Raw genomic sequence first — 18,358 nt, 5'->3', positions numbered from 1 at the left:
GACAACCGTCTGGTGGTCCCACCGCTCAAGAGCGCCCGGTCCCAACACAAGCTCTTCTCCTGTCTGGCCCCCCAATGGTGGAATCAACTCCCCACCTCCATCAAAAACACTGACTGTCTCCCCACCTTCAAGAAAAGGCTCAAGAGGTACTTGTTCCGGAAGTACAACAGCACTTAGGAATGCTTGGCTGGACCTGATGTTAGTTTCCTCCAGGATCACAATGACTCGTATTGAGAGACTTGTTGCTCTTGTTGGTTAGTTGTAACGTTTTCAAATTCTTGTACTCGCTGTGAAATATTTTACTGTTGATTGTTTTTTCTACAGGTACACTCTTGCGGGGAGTTTCATGTTGTTCAATTGTAACTTGTTTAACTGCATGCTCTTATGGTTCTTCCCTTTGGCACTTATTTGGTTTTCCACCCTTTATTAGGGATGCGTATTGATAAGATTTTAACGATTCCGACTCCTTATCAATTTTCCTGCTTATCGATTCGATTCCTTATCGATTCTCTTATCGATGTTCCCCTCTACAGCCATAGGTCTGTGCGTCCTGCACCCCCACACACACACACGTTCTAAACGAATTTCTCAAACTGGCTTTGACTGGCTCTGAAATGAGCTAATACCTACCACCTCTAGGCCTCTTCAGGCTTCTGTTTTCAAAAAAAAAATCTAGTCGGAGATAGAAAATTTCAGTTTCCTTGTGTTCAAGCTTCTATTACTCAACACCAGTAGGACTTACAGGGGTCCTAACAACAGGGTAAATAACTTCAGTGTCACCTTTCAAAAGAGACTATTTACATGTACTCCAAATGGTTCAACAACAGCTTTCAATGTACTATGGGTATGTTGTTTAGGCGTTTTCAGGCACATTTAACAGGACTATTAAAAGGTTAAACAATTAAAATGCTAAGTTTAATAATGGATAAAAAATCGAGATGCTCAGTTTAATAATGCGACACGCGAACGTTTGCTGATAACACACGCCGCCCCGATAACGTGAAATGTTCGATAAGATCAATACTAATGGGAGACGAATGCTGGAGCTAAAATGTATGCTTCAAACAACGGGACAGAAGATAACTAGATCGACTACACACAATAAAGGCAAATTGGGAGTCAGGTGGCTGAGCGGTTAGAGAATCGGGCTAGTAATCAGAAGGTCGCTGGTTCGATTCCCGGCCGTGTCAAATGACGTTGTGTCCTTGGGCAAGGCACTTCACCCTACTTGCCTCGAGGGGGAATGTCCCTGTACTTACTGTCAGTCGCTCTGGATAAGTGCGTCTGCTAAATGACTAAATGTAAATGTAAATTGCTTCACACAGTAACAAGTGGTTGTGATCACTTTTGAGCAGTTTAGCTCTACCTTAGATAGTTAGAGATGAAGCACGAACGTTAGCTGCGCTGCTGCATGCATCGAACACATGACGTTCCAGTAACTTCATTCCATGCTGTGTGTCCAAATGCTTCTTCATATTTGTAGTATTTCCTCCCTTTGACAAAATAGACTTTTTACACACGTTACAAGTGGCGTTGTTGTCATTTTGTCGTGTGAAATACAACCAAACTTTAGAACGCTTCTTCCTAGTTGCCATGTTTGCTGCAGTCTGTCAATGCACAAACTTTTATAGTTTATTCAGACATGTCCCATTATTAAACTGAGTATATCGATTTTTAATCCATTATTAAACTTAGCATTTTAATTGTTTAACGGCACAGAGAATCGTTAACAGAATTGTTAAGGAATTTTGCTAACGATTCCAAGGAATCGATTCACTGGAACCGGTTCTCGATACCCATCCCTACCGTTTATGTTTCATGTTTTGGCTGCTCGCAATGTTTGGGGCTATCTCGTTGTTATGATCAGTGACCTATGCTCTTTTGTAAAGCTCTCTCTTGGAAGTCGCTTTGGATAAAAGCGTCTGCTAAATGCATAAATGTAAATGTAAACTATGGCTAACTCTCTTTCCTCCCCGACATGGCATTGGCGTGAGCTCTGTTTATGATTTGTAAGGATGTCAATCATTGACTGTACAATTTCTGTCTAAGTTAGACCATTTCATTCTGTTCATTAAAACCAATCTCTCATATCAAATTCATAACCTAACTTGTTCATACGATCCATGTTTACCTTACTTGAATAAATTCATTGTAAAGATATTTTGACGTGTGCGTGTTCACTAATGTTACGATTGGCTCTACACAACAAAAAATTCATTCCTAAAGATGAGACTAATTACTACATATTAAACATGGTGTCCTAAAACCAATATTAAAGTGGTGCCCCAAAACTAGATACTTCATTACAAATAAAGTAGTGCTTTCAGTTAAACACGTTATTAACGGCGTTAACGCAAACCCATTTTAACTGCGTTAATTTTTTTTGCGCAAGATTAACGTTCTTTTCAGCTTGGCAAACTTTGTAGTTTTTTTTCACATGCTGTTGCAACAAATACTGACGTTAGAAAAACTACAACACCACACCGGATCTAGCTAGACCGGAAACAAAACAACAGGCACGCCGCACACACTTTTTTGGGCTTGCGAGCCAGCTAAAGAGTAGGCTAATGTTATGTTTTGAGTGGATAGCGAGCGCGGTACGCCGCAATGGATGCCAATAAGATCCTGAATGGAAAGGTTACTTTAAAAAAGTTACCAAATGGTTCCATTGACAAGACCAAATTGATCTGTGTGTTTTGTCGTTGTGAACTGAGCTATCATCGCAGCACGTCCAGTCTGAAATACCACTTGATGGCCAAGCACACAGCTGATGCGAATTCTCCACCCTCTCGTCAAAGCCAGGCAATGTTGCAATGTTGTTTTCAATAAAAAATTAAAACATTTTCACTAACTAAGCAATCCAATCCACTTGTCCATGTTTTAAGAGCATTTAAATGAGAGAAAAAAATGGGACAAAAAGAAATCAAGGGACATTTAGTATAGATAAAAATGTGCGATTAATCGTGAGTTAACTATGACATTAATGCGATTAATCGTGATTAAATATTTTAATCGTTTGACAGCACTAAAATAAAGTGTTTCTATCTTAAACGAGCAAACCCCTCTACATAGTATTGTTTTCATACTTTTTGCAAGAGGCCGTTTTGGTAACACCTGGGGCCCGTTCTCCGTACGTCGCTTATTACATCCGAGATCAAATGAAACATCCAAGATGACATCATCTTGCTCATCATGATCTGGCTAATTCGGTTCTTCGAACACACTTGTTGTTTATGATTAGTATAGTTGGATTGAGTTACGTTGGTCTAAAAGGGGGTATGTATCGATAGTAGAAACCTTGATCAGCAACGCTGCTATTGGCTGTTCACATAAGTCTATGGCTGCTCACCGTGGCCAAAATGAGTGCCCTGTTTTTTCCGCAACAGAGCCAACAGAGCAACAGCTTGCTTGAAGGTTACTCCGAATTTGAAGATTTTATTTGAACGCCAGGGAACACCTCAAAGTCTGCAAAATCCAAGAAAGAGGGCTGGCAAAAAGTAGCAGACCAAATTAAATGTGGAGGAGTGACGCGTTTTATCGCTTATTACAGTAAGCTAGGCCTATGTTTTTTTTTATTTTCATACTTTCATATTTTCATTTATCATCTTTAATGTCATATGAAAAAAACGATAGGCTATCCTCTCAAAAAGTATAGGCTAGCATATCGCGCTGTGCTTAAGGAGCCTATCTATCACGCAATGAGCAATTAATTCGGTTTCATGTTAAATTCTGCTAATTATTCTTGCACCTTCTGCAACAGGTTCATGTACATTTTACATTTAGTCATTTAGCAGACGCTCTTATCCAGAGCGACTTACAGTAAGTACAGGGACATTCCCCCGAGGCAAGTAGGGTGAAGTGCCTTGCCCAAGGACACAACGTCAGTTGGCACGGCCGGGAATCGAACTGGCAACCTTCGGATTACTAGCCCAATTCCCTCACCGCTCAGCCACCTGACTCCCGGCCGATGTAATAAAAACGGACAAGACATGACTTCCTGTATCACCTCTGCTTGTAAAGCCTCAATCTAATCGTATTTACATAAAATAAACCTGCTCCCAAGCAGGTTTAAGCTTACGGACCTGTTGCTATGACAGCAAGTCCAGGATGAGCTTCGAAGAACCGAACAATCCAAGATAATGACAAATCGTCAATCAAATCCAGCTAACTGAGTTAGCGACGTACGGAGAACGGGCCCCTGGAGAAGAAAGAGATCATGGGTGTTTGGTATTGTGGAGATCAAAGCTGCAAGCAGACATCCCATTATTCACCTTGTGAACAGAAGAAACAAGGAAACCCTTGTTCCCATCATCAAGAAACATGTCAAATGTCAAAGTCTAGTTGCAGGGCTAGACAATAACGATGGCCCGGGGCCAGTAAAAAGTAATGTCGGGACAGTTAAACTACAACTCACTGGCCCGATCGGGCCACTGCAAATTATTGATTGAAAAAAAAATTGCATTGTAAAAGTTCACATCCTTCATATGTTTTGCTATCTGCTAAATGCTTAAATAACTTTGCAGCTCATGGGGTGCACAGTTGGCAAATCAAGAGTTGAGTAGTGAGTGACGAGTGGTTGTCAAATTGTAATTCTCTAATCTCTATACATTTTTTAACAACTGGCGCGAGACTGGCGCGAGACAAAGTGAAGATGGCAGCAAAGTAGAGCTACGAGCTCAAACGGAAGCAACTTTTTTTATGGAACGAAGATGCACTGTGTCGTCTGTCGTATGTTCCCGTCTAAAGCAGACAAAAGTGGATCTTTTTACACAGGCACCGACAATTTTCTAAAACAATCCCTGACCAGCCATGCTAGCAGACAGCACCTGGTTTGCATGACAGGTAAGCGGATGGTTGACAATCCATCTTCCAGGCCGTTGACCATGCTGGTCAGGAACTTAAATGTAGATGCCCATCGTGTTATTGCACGACTTTTAACAACGGCATATCACGTAATTAAGACGGGCCAGCCGTTTGCCTCGTTCCCCCAGGCTATTGAACTGCAGCAGAAGAATGGTGTTGACTTGGGTACTTAGCATCATACTGATGAAATGCTATGGAAGCTTTTATATATTAGCATTGACTCTCAGTTTCAGCCAGACAGAGTTGTGCAGTGATGGCTGTCAGCAGGGAAGAGAGCACGTCATGTTTGAGGTTAAAAGTCAATTGTTTTGCTGACTATTACCTTTTTATTTTTTATCACTAAAAATGTGATTTAATTTTAGTTCTTTTTATATCCAGGATGTGTTTAATAAATGGTTAAACATGTTAACAGAATAACACAACTTCTAAGGCTTTGGTTTTGTTGTAACAATGAAATTACAACTTTTGGAGGGGGGGCCAGTAACAATTGTCTTGGGGCCAGTAAGTTTCAAACCCACTGGCCCGGTGGGGCCAGTGCCAAAAAAAATTCAACTCATGTTGAGCCCTGAGTTGTGAGTGATGAGTGGAGGGCATGTGCCAGGCTTTCCCAGGAGGGCTATAATCATGCCAGGATCAACCACAGCCAGAATTATGTAGATCCACATACAGGACTACATTCTCAACACATTGAAAGAGCATGGCACACATACAAGAGGGAATCGTTCTGAGAAGGCCTTAAAAACAACTCTGAGTGGACCTACGGAGCAGAAGATTTCCAAGAACACAGAGGACATTCTTAACATATCTGAGGGGTTAAAAGGTGTGCAGATTGAAGTCAATTATAACTCGGAAATTGTTAAGAAAACGACACGTGGTCTTACAGAGCTGCAGGAGAGAAGTGAAGAGGCTGAAAGATACAGTAGGAGTTGGAACTTACGGCTCTGCAATCTCCGTGAACAAAGTAATGAAGACATCAGAAAAGAGGTACTTGGAATTTTGGCCAAAATTGCTTCGCAAGACAAGGAAAAACTGGTAGATACAGTGGATTGGGTTGGATATCCCCAGGATGACAAGACAATGCGGCCTGTCTGTTCAGTTTACCATGCGCACTTTCAGAAACAAGATATGGATAACGTCCAGCGATGAAACCTGTCTTGAAAGAGGGACAGCTTCGCTTGACAGAAGATCTGACTCGTCAGGAGAGGCATCTTTCGAGAGAAATTGTGGCCTCTGGTTAACAACGCATGCAAGGAAGGGAAAAAGCTGGATACAAGGGATCAAATGCATACATTGAAGGAAAGAATATTACAATTTAACAGACTAAGTAGAAACATGCAGGTAGGGCTGCAACAAACGATTATTTTGATAATCGACTAATGATTATTAGAACGATTAGTCGACTAATCATCTATTTCACTGATTAATCAGTAGGCTTTGAATGATTATTCAGCTTTTGCAATTTGTTAAAACATTGAGTTATACTTATTCTAACTAATAAATAAAACCAGGAAATCACTTCAGCTTTTGAAATTGCACTTTGAGCCAACTGAACAGGCCAATCTCTTTTTGTCCAATTACTCACCGTTTTCATTGAACATAACCCTGTTGTCTTACCAATGAAGCTCTTAATGCTGCTGCCTAATTTAAGAGATTTGTTTACATTCCTAGCTTTATGTCTGTAATGCATGTCTAACTGCTGTCTGTGGACATGCTGCTATGGTGTTAGTATGCGTGAAATACTGCGTAATGCGTTTTTATCCACTGGTGTCGCTAACTGGCCATCTTGCCTAGTTCCAGCTGGAGCACACACACTTCTCACCGTTTCCATATCCTCTCGTGCCGGGATGTTTCCTTTTTAAATGTTCCGCCTTGCACGCATTACAGATGACAGTATTTTTACGCGACTTGTTCTGCTCCGTTTGCACGCTGACATTTTAGCGCTGTTTTCTTCTATTGGATAGCATACGGGAGGGCTGCATTAGTCTAGCGCTACAGCGCCGCACTGGTCAGGCACTTAAAATAGGTCATATGAGATCAAACGATATGTCGACAACAGAAATTTGTCGACAATTTTTTTATTGTCGACGTTGTTGATAATGTCGACTAATCGTTGCAGCCCTACATGCAGGCAAGACAATTACAACATTTGACTGTTTAGCTGATTTTATTCCACACGTTTGTTATGTGGGGCTTGACATTGTTCAGTATTTTGGTTTATATACCAAGGTTCATACTCAGGTAAATATCTCAGTGCTCACGCCTTCGGTGAGCACAACCATTGTCCTTTCACATATATATTATTATTATTATTCTTTTACCACCCCTAAGGATCCCTCAATATTTGCGCTACATAGACAACGGCGGTGTCAAAAGGTTCGTATTGTTTGTGATTGCATTGCTTGTATATTTATTTAGGCTCCATTGCACGGTTTAGCCTTGAATTAAGTTTTTGTGGCAAAAAGTGCCTTTTGTCGCACAAGGGAACTCAGTGATGGCCTACGTCACAACGTCAGCACACGTGAGCAACGATGCATAGACACGACTTGCTAGTGTAGGCTACTAGCAGCATTATATATTTTGGCAATTCAAGACTTGCATGTACAGTAAGTAATGTCAAATTAAATAATGTATTTAAACTCAAGATTGTGTGGTGTGTCGCTGTGTTCAATGACACAGCCTACACTATGTCAAAAGAAACGTTTTTCATTCCCCTCAGTGAAGTTTGGCTAGCTTGCTCGTAGCACAATTCAGCTTCTCCACGCAGGGCTCTAGACTGAGACCAAAAAGTCGCTTTTGGCTTTGTTACTGACAATGATCGCTTCCAGCAAACTTCTTTTGAATTAGCCATTTCCCGCTAAATAAATATCAAGCTGTACGTGTTAGGGGGCATATTTTCAGTTAGCAGATTATACTGTTTGAATGGCAATTCCATCTGAAAAATACTGCAGGTATTTTCCGTTTGTAAGTAGCACATTAGGCTATCCAGACAGTATTGTGTGCCTTCAGTGGAATGTATTGCCTGAATAGGATTAATTTGCATTAGAATTAGTTATACTTGAACATTCTCTAACTATTATTTCCATTTCAGAATGACATCAGCCAGGAGAGCTTTCTTCAGTGTCCACAATGTCATTGAGGCTGTCCAAAATGGAGAGAGCGATGTTGACATGGAGTCAGACACCAGTGATTCGAGTGATGAGGAGGTGATTCAAGATCTGGAGGAAGTGGAAAAAGAGAATAAGAGACCCACTGATTTTCCAACTGAGGATGATGACAATGACATTGAGCGAACCAACACAAGCCAACCAACTAAACTGACTATGCCCCGGGACCGGTATCGCTGGCTGAAAAAGGATTTCATCAGTCCTAATACTGATTTCTCTGGTCCAGACTTGACCAGTGAAGACGTTTTCCTCCACACACCACTGGAGTACTTCCAGATGTTTGTGTCCGAAGACATGATTCAGGCTCTGACAGAACACACTAATCAGTACAGCTTTCAAAAGACTGGAACAAATATAAACACAAACACCAAGGAAATTGAACAGATGATTGGCATGTACCTGAAGATGGGCCTGGTGCAAATGTCTGGGGTCCGTCAGGAGTCAGACACACGCTACACCCCGGTTTCTGATGTGATGTCACGCCACAGGTTCCAATCCCTGCTGACATCATTACATTTTGTCAACAACCTGACAATGCCAGAGACCATGAAGAAAGACAAACTGTGGAAACTCAGACCGTGGCTTGACTCATTCCGAGAGAAGTGCCTGCAGGTGGTACCCGAAGAGCACAACTCAGTGGATGAGATGATGATTCCATTCAAGGGGAAATTCAGCAGCATAAAACAATATATGCGAGGCAAACCTAACCCATGGGGATTTAAATTGTGGGTCAGAACTGGAATCTCAGGCATGATCGTGAGTCAGGTGGCTGAGCGGTAAGGGAGTCGAGCTAGTAATCTGAAGGTTACCGGTTCGATTCACGGCTGTGCCAAATGACGTTGTGTCCTTGGGCAAGGCACTTCACCCTACTTGCCTCGGGGGGAATGTCCCTGTACTTACTGTAAGTCGCTCTGGATAAGACCGTCTGCTAAATTACTAAATGTAAATGATCTGTGACTTTGATGTGTACCAAGGCAGTGTAGATGGAAAACAAGCCAAATCCGAACTTGGAATGTCAGGTGACGTTGTGATGAAGCTCGCCTCCACGCTTCCAGGAGGTCAGAACTACAAGGTCTATGCAGACAACTTCATGTGTCCCATTAGTAGTTCGGCTTCTCAATCGTGGAATTCATTATGTGGGAACAGCCAGGCAAGTGCGATTACCAAACTGTAACCTTGAAGATGAGAAGATCTTGAAGAAAAAGGGCAGAGGACGCTTTGACAACAGAGTGGAGGCAAACCACAACATATGCGCTGTCAAATGGTATGACAACAGGGCGGTCACACTTGTGTCATCCTTTGCTGGCACTGACCCTGTACAAAAGATTCAACGCTGGAACAAAGCCACCAAATCTACATTGAAGTTGAGAGACCTCATATTGTGGGAGTATACAACCAATACATGGGTGGTGTGGATTTGCTGAACTCTTTTGCAGCCAAATAAGTTCCCCATGAAATCACGCCGCTGGTACAGTTACATCTTCTGGCACACCATCATCCTTGCCGTGATCAACGCCTGGCTCCTCTACAAACGGGACTGCAAAGCTCTCAATGTTCCAATGAAAAACATGTTGAACAGGAGACTGTTTCAGGCACAACTAGCTTCTTCTCTCATCCTGACAAACACAGCTGTCACACCAAGGAGAGGGCGGCCATCTTCAGCCAGTAGGAGCCCTTTGACATCGATAAGAGTGACACCTCAGAGACCTGTGACTGCTCAGAGAAGACCATCCCTTGGAAATGGGAGTCCACCAAATAGGGTCCTAGACAAGAGGGTGTGTGAACCACCAACCGATGTGCGCAGGGACATGGTCGCACATCTCTCGGTGAAGACAACAAGAGGACGCTGCAGACACTGCGTGAAAGGATATTCCAGTATGCTTTGCAGAAAGTGCAATGTCCGTCTGCTTTTCGGAGGAAAGGAACTGTTTTTGGGACTACCATTGCAAGTAAACACTTTTTTGCAAAGGACTTGAAATTCAAGGACACTGATTCTTTGAAGTTTTCATTCTGTTTTGTATAACATTTTATCCAGTTTATAGATTTTTTATAAATTATGATTCATAAAAATATGACTGTTGGGTGATGTACTGTTATAGTGCCAGTAAGCAATACACACTCCAAATTAACCAGCAGTTGTTTTGTGTATTTGTTCTGACAGTTTGAGAGCAAATGCTGAAATTCTGCTCCCAACTAGGCCCAACGTTGCAATATTACAACGTTGCCCTAAAAACGTTTTTTGTTTTTGTATAAAAAAAAAAATACTCTTTCATTATCTTCATCAGAAGACTCTTACAACATCATCTCACTTAAAAAAATTTTTAGATATTATTTTCATGTTTGGGTCTTACAGAGTTAAAGAGCTATTATAATTTCTCCTCTGCAATCATTTGGGTGTGACCATGCACCTGGTCTTGTGTAATAAAACTATCATCAGATGAGTAGCACTCCAATTATTTGATAATTTGTCATGTCATGTGCAATTGCACAGATATTGGAAAGTTTGATACGGTCTGGGTGTCCCAGAACATGCAACGGAGCGGGGGCCCCCCCCCCCGCGGCGGCCCCTTCCGCGGCCCCCTCCGCCGGCCTTCCTGCCGGGATCGCTCCAGGTGTCCCTCCCGGTCTCGGCGGCTGCCTGCGCCAGCCCTGTTTTCTCCTCCTCGCCCTCTCCTCAGCCTCGCCTCTCGCGACCACGGGGGGCCCCGCTTCTCCTCCTCCGCCGGCTCTTCGCGCCGCTCCTCGTCTCCTGCTCCGCAGTGCCTGGCTCCGCCCGCCCCGCAGTCCCTCGCCCCGCGGTCCCTCGCCCCGGGCCTCCCGGCGTTGCCCTCCGATTGGACCTTCGCCGGCCTGCAGCGCCTCCTCCGGGCTCGGGGGCTGCGTTTCAGCCGGTCCGATCCGAAGGCCAGGCTGTTCGCCCTCTGTTTCGGGGAGTCCGTGGGCCGGCGCGCCTCCCCGCTCCGCCCCTCTCCCGCTGCCGGGCGCTGGTCCGAGCCCCGCAGCTCCCTGCCTACTGCCTCGCCCGCCTCCCTGCACCGGTCCTCTCCCGCTGCTGGGCGTGGGGTCGCGGCCGGCGTCTTCCTGCCCCCTGCCTTGCCCGCATCCCTCTTCCCCCTGCCCCCCCTCCCCGCCTCCTCTTCCCCGGCTCCAGCTCCCGCCCTCGCCGACCTTCCTGGGCTGTTTGCGGCGTTCCTCGCCTCCATGGCACCCCCCTGCCCCGTGCCTGCCCCTGCGTGCCCAGTCCTGGCCGCGCCTGCTCCGGGCCCTGCTCCCCTGACTGTGTGTTCTGTTCTTTCCTCTGCAGATGGCTCCGCTCCGACCGCCCCCCCCCGCCCTGGCTGCTGCCCTTCCTGCCGGTCCCCTGCCCGCCCCTCCATTCACGCTGGCCACGGCGCCTCTCCCGGTCCGCCCCGCCGCCCCCTCTGCCTCCCGGCCTTCCCCGTGTCTTCTGCCCTCCGGGCCGCCATCCTGCTGGGTAACTATGTGGACCTGGCTGACCTTCTCCTCCCCTCCCAGGTTTCCGCCCCCCGTACCATTGACGGGTCCTGCGGCCCCGTCTTGCTCCGTCACCCCGACGCCGGGAGCTCACACCTGCGGAGTTCGCCTACGCCTTCTCCCTTTACCGGGACGTCGTCTGCTCCTCCTTCCCCGGGCGCCGTGCGGAGTTGGACGACTACCTCACCTTGGTCCTGCAGCTCGCCCTGCGGTTCGGGGGCTCCGGCTTCTACACCTACCACGTCCGGTTTGCCTCCGAGGCTGTAGGGCGGCTGCAGCAGTTTAATGAGTCAACCTTCTGGGGCGTGCTGGACAGCGAAGCCTACTGCCGGGTCTTCGCCGCCCGGTCCGCCCTGCCCTGTTCCCTGTGCGGCGCCCCCTCTCATCCGTCTCTGGAGTGCACGCGTCATGCCTTCAAGGTCCTTCCAATCCACCCAGACTACTGGTCTTTCTTTGGGGTCTGCTGGGAAGATTCCTACTACTTTGCCGTCCGACTGGCATTCGGCTGCAAAAGCAGCCCACGCTTATTCGACTGCCTCTCCGAAGCACTCTGCTGGATCCTCCTCAACGAGTCCAAGGTTCCCTTCTTAGTCCATCTCCTGGACGACTTCCTCACCATCGGCCCCCCTTCATCCCCACCGGCGCAAGGCCTCCACGCTCTCACCACGGTGTTCTCACAACTGGGTGTCCCCCTCTCCCTGGAAAAGACAGAAGGGCCAGCTACAACACTGGAGTTCCTCGGTATCACACTGGACTCCGTGGCTTTCAAAGCTTCACTCCCCACCGACAAACTGGACCGCATCACGCTCCTTCTTTCCAATTACCTGATCACCCCCACCTGCAACAAGCGCCAACTCCTCTCCCTTCTCGGCCATCTGAACTACGCCGCTCCTTCATTTCCCACCTCCTCCTCCTGGCTTCATCCGTACAGTCGCTCCACCACACCATCACACTGGACGCTTCCTGTCTCATGGAGTTGGAGCTCTGGCATCATCTCCTTTCCCACTGGAACGGCATCACTTTCTTTTATAACGATCTTGTATCCAACCCCAACGGCATGCAGCTCTTCACCGACGCCGCCCCCTCTTCTGGTTTCGGCTGCTATTATAACGGCCGCTGGTTCTCCTCCCCATTGCCTTCCGAGTTCCATTCCTGCCCTTCTCCCTCACTGGCCCCCTCATCTGCACTTCACGAGGTCTACCCCATCATCATCGCCGCCCTCCTCTGGGGCCATGAATGGTCACGCCAATCCATCCTCATCCACTCCGACAACACTGCCGTCGTCTCCTGGATCAACAAAGGCCGATCAGACTCCGTCACCGCCATGCCCTTCATCCGTCGCCTCACCTGGCTTTCAGTCACACATCAATTCATAATCAGAGCCGCTCACATCCCCGGTCACCACAACACCATTGCCGACTCTCTCTCTCGTCTCTCCCTGCAGAAATTCAGGCGCTTGGCCCAGAGGCGGACCCCCTTCCCACTCCGGTCCCTCCGTATTCCTATACGATCTTCCCGTAACGGCACCCCTCCACGAACCTCCACCTCCGTTCCCAGGACATCATCCTCCAAGGTCTGTCCCCCCGTACACTCTCCACCTACTGGACAGCCTGGAAAAGCTTCAGGTCCTTCCACACCTTTCACCACCTCACATTCCCCTCATTCAACCTCCTTTCCATCACCAGCTTCATCTCATACGCTCACGCGCACCTCTCTATCCGCACTTCCACCATCCACACATACCTCAGCGGCATCAACTTCTTCTGCAAGTTGCTCTCCGGTTCCCCCTGCACAGCCATCTCCAACAGCCAGACCTCCCTTCTCATGAAGGGTCTGAAGCGCCTGGAACCCCGCTCTCCCTCTGCACGACTCCCCCTCACTGCCGACCTACTAGCCGCCTGCATCACCACACTGCGGTCTGGCTACTCCTCCCCTTCCACTGACTCCACCCTGGAGGCTATGTTCCTCCTGGCTTTCTGAGGTGCTCCGAATTCACGTCCACCTCCTCCACTTTCGACCCTTCTGCTCACCCATGCGTCTCGGACATCACCCTACACTCCCCCGACACATTTTCTCTCTGAAACGCAGCAAGACCAATCAGAGCAGGCCCGCAGTTCCCATCTTCCTATTCCGCCTCAATTCTACTCTCAGCCCCTTCCGAGTCTCTACAGAAACCCATTCACTCCAAATCCGGAAGCCACACCCTCCCATTCAGCCCACTATTCATCACGGAATCAGGACTCGTCGCCTCCCGGTTCTGGTTCCACTATCATCTCCGCCTCATCCTCACCAAATCAGGCATAGACCCCACACACTATTCCGCACATTCCTTCAGAATCGGCGCCGCTTCCTCTGCTTCCAGCCAGGGCGTCGCTGACCACACTATCCAGCTTCTGGGTCGCTGGTCCTTTCAGGCATAACGCCTATACGTCAGGACCAACCTCCCCGATCTCCACCACACTCAAGCTCTCATCAGCCTCGCAGCAGCCCGTAGGTGAGTGTTCCTTTGGGAATCCGGTTGAGCCGCTGCTCGGCCGTGACCCATAAGGACTCTCCGCCACACCCCGAGTCCATACCCGGTAACTATTCATGAACCATCCACATCACCTCCCCGGTAACTATACATGCACCATCCACATCACTTCCACCATCTCTGCATCCCCTAATCACACTCTCATCCTCCCAGGAACCCAGGCCCGGCTCTGCTACCGGCCTCCACCAACCGCCTCAGGCTCGGCTCTGCTACCAGCCTACACCAACCACTCAAGGCTTGGCTCTGCTACCAGCCTCAGGCTTGGCTCTGCTACCAGCCTGTACCACAATGCATTAGGCTTGGCTTTGCTACCAGCCCAGCTTCAATAAAAGCTATCTATTCAATCGATGGCGTGATTACTGAACTCGTGAACGGACTGAATGGCTTAGTTCGCATGTTTCTCCGCCGCCATTACGGAACTACAACACAAACTAGCGCACAACATCAACGTCATTGTTCTCAGCCACTCCCTCTGTTCACTGATTGGACAGGTAGAAAATTAACCGGAGACATCTGACTTACATAGGGTGAGTTCAGGTAATGTGGGACATCAGGTAAAATGGGACAGTTATAAATTTTTATGATTTAATATGTGCAAAACCGACATCCAATCACCAGAGCTGATCTTGACTCGTAAATACAACACTACAGTCACAATGCAGTGGTTTTTATTTGTCTGACATCATCTGAGTATGCGTGATCTGGCTTGACAGGAGGTCCGTACAGAAAAAACGCATTGATAACGCAAACGATAAGGCTGGCAAAGGAATTTAAATTAAGTTACAATGAGTACTATTGCAGCATAATGAAGGGGTTTAACCACTGATTGAAACACACACAAAAGTGTAAAATAATGCTTTGTTAGCAAAATAAAAAAACTTTTATGTGACTGTCCCACATTACCTGATCATGTCAGGTAATGTGGGACAGCATTCTTCAGGTAAAGTGGGACATCTAGTAATGCTTTGTTTATGCTATAAAAGTAATTTAATTCAACAGTTCTCACATTTTTAATACCAATGCATCACACTGCACTTAAGTTCCCAACTAAATAACAACTTTCACTGTCATCGAACCAGCGCTTTCAGACTAAAAAGCGTGACTACTAACGCTAGTCCAACGAAATGCTAACGCATCGTGACTAGCTAACTGGCACAGACTGCAGACCACTAAGGTTTACATCAGTTACACTTTATGCTTATTGTATAAGTCAAACCCCAGAACCAAATGAATCTTGCCACATTCTTGCACATATAATTGTTTTATATAAACTAGTGGTGGGCATAGATATTTTTTTTTTATCTAGATTAATCTCACTGTAATCTTGGCGTTAATCTATATTAAAATGGCTCATTTGAATTCCGAAGGCATTCAGAATATGTGTGCTACCCAAATAATGACTAAAAGTAAGTCTTTGAGAACGGGTTTCTCAAGCCAGGTGGCACATTAGACCAGGAGCTCATCTCCTGTTTCCAAAATGCATCACAAACTGCTTGAGAAAGCTGTTCTACTATGATAATTGGTGATGAAAATAAATTATGTTCAATAAGATGTACTTGTGTTTATTAAATTAATTAGCTTGGCTGATAGAGCTGTGCTGACGGGCTTGCCTCGGTTGCACTCAAACATCGTAGTTTGACGACGACTCTTCCCCTGCGCTACATCAGTGCTTGGCCCGGCATCTTCCGCATTAGCTAAGGGACGCTTTGCGTTTAGGTGGTATTTGAGACTGGAAGAACTCCTACAATAAACTAATTCCGCATAGCACAAGGTGCAAACAACCTTAGTCTTTGAGGTTTCCATTGGGAAGCTTCTTAAAAATACATTTTCCCTGAAGCAAACCAGGCGGCTTCATAGCTGCATCCATGTTAGCACGTCACGTTTGATGTGATAATTTCATACACAAGGCATTCACACAGGTTCGAAGACTCGTTCTCGCCCCCTACAGTGCAATTCGGCTATGTATACATCCGCGCTAAAATATCAAGGTGAAAGTCATCACAGCTTGCGTAGTATAGACCCAGCTCCCAACCCAACTTTGAGAATAGATGAACGGCGATATTTTTTTTATCGCCGATAAGAGTTGCAGCGCGTTAATGCGCGTTAACGCCGATAACGGCCCACCACTAATATAAACTAATTATTATTAATATTAGCAGACTAGGCTGACAGACACGACTGTCCCACTTTACCACACAAGCTGTCCCACATTACCTTACAATGCTGCCTGAGTGAAAGAGGGGGTCATGTTATGTTTGAAAGTGTGTAGCTCCCAAAATACTGTGTATTCCCATTTCATTCCAACATGAAAATTTTCCTAAACCCCAAAACCATTTACAGAAACACCACTGGGGTGAGTTAAGTTTTTTTGTAAGTCTACTGGAGCCTCTACCAAAAAGTGTCCCACATTACCTGAAATCACCCTACCTCAAGCCCAGACCTAGTACAGAAGCAAAATCTAAATTGAGCGGAATTACATAGGACAGAGCCAGGCTAGCCCAGCCCTAGTGTGAGATAAAAATCAACAAAGTAAAGACAAAATGTATGCAGTCAGTGAACACTCAAATGGATTTGAGGTAGCCTATATAGGCCACATGACGAAAAAGCTATTTAAGTTTGAAGATTTATTTAAAATAAAAACGTAATTGTTAATAACCTGAGATGAAAATGAACAAAATAAAGGCTGTGCAGAATGAATGCATAAATCTTCCACTGTTTAACATTATTTTGACGCACCTAGTTCATGTTGTTGAAAAGGTATTGACTTTTGAAATCTGTAATTTGTTGATGGTCCCTATGCGTTGTTTAGGCAGGTCGCATTGGCTAAGCGGCCGGAGGTAGCGGTTTTAAACACAGGTTAAAATAACACAATACTGGGCGTCCGAATATCTGTTGAATATCGAACTTCAAACCAACTTTACGACGGTGGGAAAATGATTGCCGACTTAGTCACACGTCAAACCAAATAACATTTGAATTTGAATAGGTAGCCTAGACATACTGCCCACACAGACACACTTTTAACATGCATTAAGACAACCAACAACAGGTATTCTTACCAGCATTATTCACTAAAATCAGATGATCCATATCTTCCGAAGAGACCTTCTTCGCCGCACTAATGACACTTTCGACGCCTTCTTTCATCGCAAGGTCCGCAACCACACACCTTGTCACCAGACCGAATTTGTTTGCCTCCGATGCGGCTAATTCAGCTTGAACGTCCCTCAGATGGTCGGCAGACCGTGCAGCCAGCACAAGCACCGACCTCTGTTTGAGGAACCTGGGTATCTCCTTCGCTATGGTTCGGCCAAATCCTTTCGACGCTCCGGTGATGATGCAGAGCGCCCTGCCCAAGTCTTTACCGTTTAATTCAATCATGTCGGACATAACATTGGTTTGCATCTTGATGAAATGTGGCGTAGCCTATGTCTGAACGTACAAAAGGGCGCCTATTTAAGCACAGAACAATTTTGCTCCGTTCAAGATGATGCGCTTTACCAATCGATTTGTCAAGGGTTTAATAAGAAGGAGAAAGTCTCACGCGTTGCACACCAAGGCCATAGGCTACTGGAATTGGCCCCGCCCAACTTTTATTGGTTGAATGTTTTAGATTTTTTCTACTTACTACGTCCTTCGTTCAGCTTTTTGTTTGTATTATGGCCTAAATGCTTCGTCATAACATTGCGCCTTGAACTTTGATTCTTGTTCTTACATCCGGCTCAGTTCATAGCGCAAAATTGGAATATTGAAGATAGATTTTTTGTTTTGCTTGATTTTACCATAAAACGCCATTCACCGAGCTAGCATGGTGGACGCGCATACTGTTGGAGGGCAACCGTAGGGTTACCACCTCCAATGTGGTCAAATAAGGGACCACATTGGCAGTGACTCCATGTCGGGGGGAAATAATGAAGTGGGGGTCTGGGGGTTGTCCCCCAGGAGATTTTGAAAGTTAAATACTTCATTTCCTTCATTCTGGAATCTTGTTTTACCAATTTGTGCATCAATTTAAATTCCAATTTAAATGCAATGTCAACATAAGAGTAAAGCAGAGCTGCATCAATTATATAAAAAATGCCCTAAAGCAAAACATTTGTTTTTCTTATATTTATGTGTCATAAAATGATTGACCTTGACTAAACATAACTAAACTGGCATCTGTGCGAAGTTTTTTCAATCCTATACTGAAATTGGAAGTCTACTGTTAAACAAAATATGAATCACAGCCAAGTATTTTATATAAGATTTACCGTAGGGGCTTTAAGAATCAGATCCTGGACAAAATGTGGTTTACCTTTAG

General features: G+C 45.8%; 1 protein-coding gene across 2 annotated transcripts in view; it reads right to left on the bottom strand.

Annotated features, from left to right (window-relative positions):
- Nucleotides 1–17,799, bottom strand: part of LOC136956031 (sepiapterin reductase-like) — a 61,621-nt gene extending 43,822 nt beyond the window's left edge. The window contains exon 1 of one of the 2 annotated variants that reach the window (XM_067249843.1): nucleotides 17,115–17,799. In XM_067249843.1, coding sequence (XP_067105944.1) covers nucleotides 17,115–17,460 — 346 coding nt within the window. In that variant the 5' untranslated portion in view covers nucleotides 17,461–17,799. The remainder of the gene's footprint in view (nucleotides 1–17,114) is intronic. The other variant, XM_067249844.1, reaches the window with a different exon arrangement.
- Nucleotides 17,800–18,358: the final 559 nt, after the last annotated feature.

Source organism: Osmerus mordax, chromosome 14 (assembly GCF_038355195.1).
Source record: "Osmerus mordax isolate fOsmMor3 chromosome 14, fOsmMor3.pri, whole genome shotgun sequence".
Classification (NCBI taxonomy): domain Eukaryota; kingdom Metazoa; phylum Chordata; class Actinopteri; order Osmeriformes; family Osmeridae; genus Osmerus; species Osmerus mordax.
Note: the sequence above shows the minus strand (reverse complement) of the source record. Positions and strands in the feature narration are given on the sequence as shown.